At 38.5% G+C, this 9083-nt stretch overlaps 1 protein-coding gene across 3 annotated transcripts in view; it reads right to left on the bottom strand.

Moving 5' to 3' along the window:
* Positions 1-486: 486 nt before the first annotated feature.
* Positions 487-9083, bottom strand: part of LOC131685957 (zinc finger RNA-binding protein) — a 38313-nt gene continuing 29716 nt past the window's right edge. For all 3 annotated transcript variants that reach the window (XM_058969991.1, XM_058969993.1, XM_058969992.1), the window contains 3 exons: positions 1917-2012; positions 1501-1852; positions 487-1427 (listed from right to left, as the gene is read on the bottom strand). In XM_058969991.1, the coding sequence (XP_058825974.1) occupies positions 1339-1427; positions 1501-1852; positions 1917-2012 (537 nt within the window). In that variant the 3' untranslated portion in view covers positions 487-1338. The remainder of the gene's footprint in view (positions 1428-1500; positions 1853-1916; positions 2013-9083) is intronic.

Below are 9083 nucleotides of genomic sequence, written 5' to 3'. Positions count from 1 at the left end.
TCATTAGTGATCCAGACCCGCAAACTAGAGCAATGTTACATCTATTTTAATATGTTTTACATCATTTGAACATCATGGTGGTACCAGTTTATATGGGAATTTGCTGTGTGACCGCACTCTTCAACCCGTAACTCCGGAACCGGAAGTCATATCAACTAAAAATTCAATAGCAGATTATGGGAGCGTTATACCTTTCAGATGAAACTAAGTTTACGAAAATCGGTTCAGCCATCTCTGAGAAAAATGTGAGTTTATATGACACACACACATACGCACACAGATATTTGCCGATCTCGACGAACTGAATCGAATGGTGTATGACACTCGGCCCTCCGGGCCTCGGTTGAAAAGTCGGATTTTACAGTGATTGCATAGCCTTTCTTTATATGAGAAAGGCAAAACGATGCTACTTTGATTCAAACGATTTTTGTGTCACTGGGACGAAAGGATTTTTTTTCGGAATCGCAACGGAATGATCAAAACAACTTATTATTTATCCTTCAAGAAGAAAATACTTGGTTTATTTCATACATTCTAGAGAATGGACTTGCTGACTTTATCCACTTTTTTAACAATTTGATGCTGTGGTATATTTGTTTCCATTTGGATGTAATAACTACCAATTTATATCGTCGTTCTGGACTGGTTCAAACTTGAGTATGTATGTTTGTGTGGGTGTGAAAGTGTGCTTGTAATTCTAGCTGCATTTATTTTTCTAGTGCATCTCAATCCAGCTTCATGGTTTTCATAGTTTTGTCATCCTAGTTTTTATTAAATCACTATCGTAGAATATACTGTAGGATATTAATCGATACACATTACCTCTCCAACAGAGCACTGTTAGTAGTATGTGCCTGTGTTCCGCAGAATGCGAAAGTTTTTGTTTTATTATCAATTTTGGTTATCTGATTTATTAAGGATAAAATACATTCATTCAATTTTTCGCTTTTCCAAAAGAGATTGTTTTAATGGTTAGTCTTACTTTTTCATGATTTCGTAATAGAAAAGATTTTAGAATGCATTAAAATAAAAGTTCCAGAGAATCCTAAATTGACGTTAAATAGATTGCATAGTTTTTTTCTTCTTTTCCTGAACAGTTGTCAATGATTAACGAGGAAAATTAGTTAGGTCTGTGTTCCTTGTTCCAAAGACAAAATGATTTGCAATTTTTAAATGTCGGTCCTATATTCGTACGCCATCATTCTCTTAATCAGGGTTTAAATCTTAGTCCATTTTAAATTAATACATATCTTCAAAGATAATTATTCGTAGCATGTTTGAATTCAATGTCCACGACTTCTCAAGTTAAAATTCTATCAGATTAAGAACCTACCATATCTATTTTGCTCCTTCGGTTTCCATATCCACCACAGCGTTGTTGGTGCCACCTTCTTTGTTTTCCTCTTTTTTAACCATCTTTCCGTCGGCTGCAATAAAAAAAGGAAACAGAAATAAATTTAGAACACACATCAATCGCCGAAACGCGTCCAAAAGACCAACCTTCATTATCAGCTCCCTCGGTTCCAGAGCGCCTGCGCTTGCGATTGAAGCGCCAGTTTCGGTTGCCAACAAACTTTGGCGGCGGTAGCTGATCCATTCCGAGAACTTTGTGTACTTGTCGGAAAGCAATGAATCGTAGGAACATCTGTGCTGATACGGTAATATCTTCCCGCTGCTGCTTGCTGAGTCCATCCAGGGCGTCCTCGTGTTCCTTCTCACATGGATCCAAAATGCCGGGACCGTTGATTAAGATGGACGATGCGATAGCCTCTATCACGCGACGCAAACACTCGCCAGGGGTCAGCGGGCAACCGGTGGATGAGATAACTTTCTCGATTAACAGTTCCATGGCCTGGGAAATAGATGCCCATAATAAGTGGTTATAATCGATGTTAAATAAAATATTTATTACTTACCCATTGAGAAATGTGACCCCAAATAGGAATTCTCTGACAGAGATCACGCATGATTCTCATGATCATCACACAGGATTGGAGTCCGGTTGCTCTAGCCTTAATTACACAAGCATAGAAAGAAACAATTAGTGCACCGTGTGTACAATCTGCTACAGGTGTGTGATTTAAAACATTAAACTTTTGCTAAACCTATCCAACTACATTGTGGTTCTGTTTGCAGATTACAGAACTTTAATAAACGAAAACGTAATGCTCGTTTAGTAGATATTTGCTTCACTCACATACACACGAATGGGTTACTTTTTTCTTGGTGCTCTGGTCTTAGCTAGGAGATATAAATTTCTGCATCTACTTATTAAATGGTAATTTTTTTTTTCTACAGACCTGCCATTTCCGATTATAGGAAAACATTGACAACGTCTTTGGAAGCATTATTACCTAAACAAATATGTAATTCAAACTATGTGACACTTTTATTTAAGGAAAGTGTATAGATTTTCATGTTATAAATCAGGTTTCTATGTGATAAATCTTCGAGTTCAGTATGCGTTGCTTATACCAAATCTCATATAAATCATTCGAAATGCCCCTGTCATGTATCAAAGCACACGGGACATAATGTGCAAAAAATCGAGGAAACACTTGAAATGAGTGCTGTTTCAATAGAATTAATCAGAACAATATTTTCATAAATGTAATATTATCCAGAAGTCTACAACAGGAGTATCATCTTTTAAAATTATCAATTTGTTTTTTTATATATGTTTAATGGTGATGCAAAATTGAAAATTTTCGCCGGATGTTTCATAAAAGTTTCAATCCTAGGACCTACTAAATTTAAGTGCAATCCGGTGGAAGCTTAAGCGTTGATATTTTTTTTTATTAAATCTACATGGAAGACTGATTTTAGTTTAAAAATGTTTAACTAATACATATTATTTGTAAGATTGTATCGTGATTCCGTTCCAACATTTGCTCGGTGAACTTTTTCAGATTGGTTATACGCATTCCGAGGAGCTGCTCTGCAGAGTTAAAATTCTTCATTTCAAATATGGTCATCAAGTGCTCCTTTGATACTATGACCAACGGTCTTAAGGTATTCGATTTTCACTTCACCGTCTCCAGTAGCATGCAAGGTCTATTCTCATAGGCATTTTTGGTACGGTTACAATCCTTTACAATATTCAAATTTATCAATGTGTAATTTATCGTTTCCCTTCTTTTACTCGAACGGTAAATCAACTGACAGCGAAGCATCATCCATCTCCTTGCTTCATCATAATGAAAAGCATCTAACTTACGTCTCTGCTACTTGGAATCCATTAGATTACAGACCCAGAAGAAACGCTACCTTCTCTCGCAGAAACATCCTTCAAGTTATCCGTTTCTAGCAAATTGGTTTCCACCGATGTACCTGAATCGTACCATGCTGGTCGTGCTGAGCGGAACCGCGGTTATACGAAATGTGCTTTGGAGGAAAATAAGGTCTGGGGAATTTCAAATTGTCCCACAACATGCAAAGCTGGTGACGACTACGAAGAAACTTTCACACCTGTGTTTCTCCATCGACTTCAAATGGGTAGGATGATAATAAAAACATGGCTGGAAAATAGGCTCATTACTCAACTTAGCTTTAATTATATTTCTCGTCAAGTGGAAGTCAAATACGATCGCCACTCTGTTGAAAACTCGCTGTTGCGAGGAGAGTGATTAGGTAGAGCTCGAATGCGGGCTTGAGAATTGTAGAGTAATGTACTCTTGCAGACAGTAAGTCCAAGACGAATACGGCTCTAGAGCAGTCCCTCCGGATACTGCGAGACTATCGAGGTGTATTAATTGAGTACGATTTTCGTAGCTCAATCGCTGAAATCTGTATGGGATCCCAAATCTACGAACTGGGACCTCTACGAAGAGGGCTTGACGACTAGATTTCATGGGTAGCTTCCGACGATTGAATCTCCAAGTGACTTCGTGGGTAAAACCAGCTCATTCATAGTAGCAGCATACCAAGAGGCTTGTTCGCTTCGAGTTATGCGTACTTCTAGAGGAACACCTTGGTGGAATACCGAACTTGTTCGACTCAAAAAGTTATGTAGAAGAGCTTGTAATCGCAGACGCAGGGACGAGTCGGAGGCATTCAAGTTGGCTCGCAAAGCATACAGAAATGCCCTTAGATCGTCTGAGGGAAGTGGTTGGAAAAGCTTCTGCACAAATGTCTCAAGTCTCAACGAGACTAGTAGATTAAATAAGTTACTTTCGAAATCGAATGACTTTCATGTCAGTTCAATTAGAACTGCTAATTGTGAATACTCGTCTGACGAAGGTGTAGTACTCTTGTAGTAGAGTCTTTTTGACACACACACTTTCCAGGCTGTACGGAGCCATCACTGACGACTGCCCCTGAGTTCTTTTCAGGTAGTTCTGATTCTTGGACATTTGCTCGCAGAATTGTGACACCCGAATCGATCAAATGGGCGATTGAAAGTTTTGCTCCGTTTAAGTCTCCGGGAAAGGATCAAATCATTCCAGTTCTACTACAAAAAGGATATGAACACTTCAAGCATATTTTAAAACAGGTTCTTACTTGTAGTCTTGCAACAGTATACATGTCAAATTCATTCCCAAAGGTGGCCCCATCACTTAAGAGGAGGCAAAGAGCTTCAGACCGATCAGTCTGACCTTCTTACTTCTTAAATCAGTGGAACGCGCAATCGACCACTGCATTCGGGATGTTGGCTTGGGCGAGCACCCGCTGCATACAATGCAATATGCATATTAGCGGGGGAAGGCTACTATCACCCTGTTGCACAATGTTGTGTACAACATTGAAAAAGCTTTTTCGCAAATGCAATGAAGTTTAGGAGTTTTTCTCGATATTGAAGGTGCTTTTGACAACGTGTATTTCGAAGCCATTTTGGAAGCAGCAGGAGGTCATGGAGTACCTTCATATATCACGAACTGGATATACGCAATGCTTAGCAAGCGACATCTGTGCTCATCGTTAAGCCAAGTAGAGATAAGGAAACTGAGTGTCCGCGGATGTCCTCAAGGTGAAGTGCTGTCACCAATTCTATGGTCCTTGTCACCGATGGCTTGTTGAGGAAACTTAATGAGCTTGGGTTTCCGACGTATGGTTTCGCCGATGATTATCACATAATGATCACCGGTATTTGCATTAACACACTTTTTGATTTGATGCAATAAGCCTTATGTGTTGTTGAGCAATGGTGTCTTCATGTTGGACTATCAGTTAATCCAAATAAAACATCAATGGTGCAACGAAGGATTACAACCGGAGCTCGTCTATTGCAGTTCTTTGACTCTGAAATTATTATCGCAGATCAAGTTAAGTACGTTGGGGTAATTCTTGACTCAAAACTTAATTAGACAGCTCACATTGATGTCAGAATCAAGAAAGCTCGCATGGCCTTCGGCCAATGTAGACGGGCATTCGGCAAATCTTGGGGACTCAAACCCAAGTACATTCAGTGGATCTACACAACAATTGTTATACCAATACTGGCATACGGATGCTTTGATTGGTGGCAGAAGTGAGGAGTCATGACAATCCAATCAAAGTTAAACCATCTTCAGAAGATGATGGCGATGACTGGTGCGTTCTCGACAACACCTACTGCTGCTCTAGAGGCACTCTTGAACATAAAACCGCTACATGTGTTTTTGAAACAAGAGGAACTTTCTTGTACATGCCGTCTCAAGGTTACTGAGCTCTCGGACAGTAACCCAATAGATCGTCCAACTAGCCACACAAGACTGTGGCCCCAAATGATTACTTGGGATGAGTATACACTTGCTTCCAGTGACCTTACACTCACATGTAGTTTTCCTTTTAGAACTTTCAATGTGAAAATTCCTCTTCGCGAGGAATGGCTGTCTGGCTGGATGGAGCAATAACTTGAAGAATACGTGGTTTGTTATACTGACGGTTACTTTATTGGAAGACTCGGTAGATACTGTACCGTATTCCAAACAAAAATTATAATCAGCACTTCAACAGGAAATCTGCGGTAAAAGAATCTATTTTTGCTCTGACAATCAGGCTGCTCTGAAAGCACTTAGTTCGGCAGATTCTAGATCGAAATTAGTAGTCACATGTCGAATTCAAATCGAAGAACTTAGCATTTCAAATACTGTCTACCTTCTATGGATACCCGGTCATTCTGGTATTACTGGAAATGAATGGGCGGAAGAATTTGCGAGAGCTGGCGCTACGACTGACTTCATTGGTCTTGAACTAGTTCTATCACTGTCGATAAGTTGAATAAAGTACATCCGAACATGCCAACCATTTACGTAGCTTGCAGACGCGTTCAAACAAAGACTTTTCGGTCGGAAAAAAAATGTCAAAGAATTTGTTGCATTTTTCCAAGCACAACTGCAGTATTCTAGTCAGGGCACTGACTGGACATTGAAAACTCAATTATCACATGGCTAGTATTCAGCGCGCTGAGTATTATTCATGTGATCTTTGTGAATCCGATTACGGAGCACCATATCATTTGATATGCAATTCTGACGTTAGCGCCAAAAGGAATATTTGTCAGGAAACCAATTTTTGTGCTCCGAGATGTTTTCATAAGCACGATTAATATTTCAAGTAACTGTTCTGTACAAAATGTGTAATCGTAGATAATAGCCAATTGCTTCAATTTTCAATTTTTTGCGAAAACTTTGTTAATTTTAGCTAACGTCACTTTTGCAAAAAAAACAGCGATTTGATTTCACTGTTTTTATGCAATTCTGAGGTACGCATACAAACTAATAGCGCCGAGAAAAACGTGTCGTATATTTTCAACAGTTTCAACAAAATTACCTGCAAATTATCATGAATTTATTCAAGTTTCCTAAGCTAGATGTGGTGGTCTGGTCAGATGGTCGGTTTTGGATGTATACGGATGTTCCGTGGGTTATTTAGCTGCAAATCTGGGGCATTATTGTAAAGTGTATTCAATACATTATCGTACATTTGAGCACTATGAATTCATTTTGGTATCATGTAGGCCGTTTCAGGCAACGCGGAAGCGTTTCTGGGCTAGAGGATCTAAATACGAAATGCGATACCCATGTCTGTGAAATATTTATACTTGAAGATACCTGCCATGAGGCAGTTTAACGATGAACTATGAACAATGCAAATATGTAAAGTCATATGGACACACGGGGAAACTTTACGACCCATTCCGGTGATTCCGGATTCCTTTCCATCGGACGAAATTTTAAAAGAATATTCCTGTCACGCGGCACATCAAAGTACACCAGCTCGATTTTATACGAACAATACTATCGCATGTAAAATCATCCGGGCACACACGAACACTCTGGAATCAATTCAGGTTATTGCAAAATGGGGACACTTCCGAGATAAGAAAATTTGGACCAAACAATTCTAATAATTATGCCCAATTCTGTAATCTCGTCGCTGTGCTATCTTATGACAAACGCCATTTTCGGGTAAACTGAGTTAGATATGCCACATTGCTTGTTTGAAAAATCTCTACAAAGTGGCGTTTTCAGAATTTTGAAATTCTACTTGGTTACTTAGATATAGCGAGAAACATGATGAGAAATTGTGATTGTGCTGCTTCAAATCACTGTATCAAGGGATTTTCTCAAGTTATATTGAAGTTTTAGATGTTCTTATGTGTGAAAATGTCTGAGGAACACAATGGCATAAACATTTTTAAAAGAAAATTACACGAGTTGTGAGAAAAACACAATTTTACTTTTAAACTGGAAATAAAGGATATTTGGCAACACTGTAACCTAAAATAACATTTTTTTCTAGATTCCCTGGCTCATTTCCTTCAAAATGCATTTCACTGATTGTTTATAGACCATATGAACGCAAGGATATGAATAAAAGTTAAAAATTGATGATTTTTTTCTATGGAAAATTTTCCATGCACGATTATGACACGTCATACAAAATTTGTCATCAATACACGCCTGTGACACGTGTGAGTGCGACTTTTGTTTACATTCATAGTAAAAACTCGCAACATAGTCAACCGACCTTCGTAATATTTGAGAGATTAATGCAGAATAGATAGAAGCATCAATTGTCTTCTTAAGATTGTTTATACAATTTATAAGTTTCAAGATATTCAATCTCAAACTTTAAAAATCGTTTTTCTCGAAATGTGTTAAATGGCGCTTGTCATAAGATAGCACAACAGCGACGATCTGTGAAGAATGCAATCATATTTGAAGACGTTTGAATGTAGTGTTCCACTTAACGACCGGTCCCGGTAATTCCGGATTCCGCTTCTTTTGTAAATTTTTTAGTGAATATTCCTGTTACACGGCACACCAAAATACATCAAGTAGGTTTTCTATCAACTATTCAAGAACATTTGAAGTCTTCCGAGCATACAGTAATTCTGGAGTTGGTCGTAATATGCCCCGTCTGATATGATGACTTTACATCTGATTGCATTGTAAGTAGATCGAGTGTGTCGAATAACAGGTACAAACGTTTCACAGGTATGGGTACCCATTATGGATCCAATAGGTCTCTTAGATGGTTTCAAAATTAATTTAAAGCCTCTACATATACAATTTATTAATGACCATGATATAATAATACCTGTCTTCAAGCTATACTTTGAAAAATTAATGAAATTGGATTAAATTTGCCTCGGAAAGACCACATGAAATTTTGTATAAATTCGGAGCTGGATATCGGAACAGTTCAACTAATACGGTTTATGAAACTTGAGTGAATTCCGGATCATTTGCAGGTGGTTTGGTTGGAATCTGATAATTGGAATCAATTGTGCATCGAAATAATGAGAAATAGAACAACAGCGGTCAAAGTCTTGAACAAGAGTTTCACCCAAGAAACGTTCGTACATTATCGGGGAATCAAAACCCTAGCTAATTCTCATGGGTTCAAACACCATACAACCCCGTAAAAAGACCATAAATATGGTCCGAGCCAAATTTCACAACCATAAAAACACCAGAACATGGTCTCAAAAACCAGAACATGGTTTTTCTATTGGATCTTCCGGATCATGCTGATGGTGTTTTCTTGGTTTGACCCCTTTACAAACACCATCAAAACAGCATGCTGGACCATGAGTATGGGTAAATCTAGGGCTTTTCGTTTGCTCAGGAAATCCATGTTGGAAAAGACTAAGCTCG

Source organism: Topomyia yanbarensis, chromosome 2 (genome assembly GCF_030247195.1).
Source record: "Topomyia yanbarensis strain Yona2022 chromosome 2, ASM3024719v1, whole genome shotgun sequence".
In the NCBI taxonomy this organism is placed as follows: domain Eukaryota; kingdom Metazoa; phylum Arthropoda; class Insecta; order Diptera; family Culicidae; genus Topomyia; species Topomyia yanbarensis.
The sequence above is the reverse complement of the archived record's forward strand: the minus strand, read 5'-3'. Positions and strand labels throughout refer to the sequence as shown.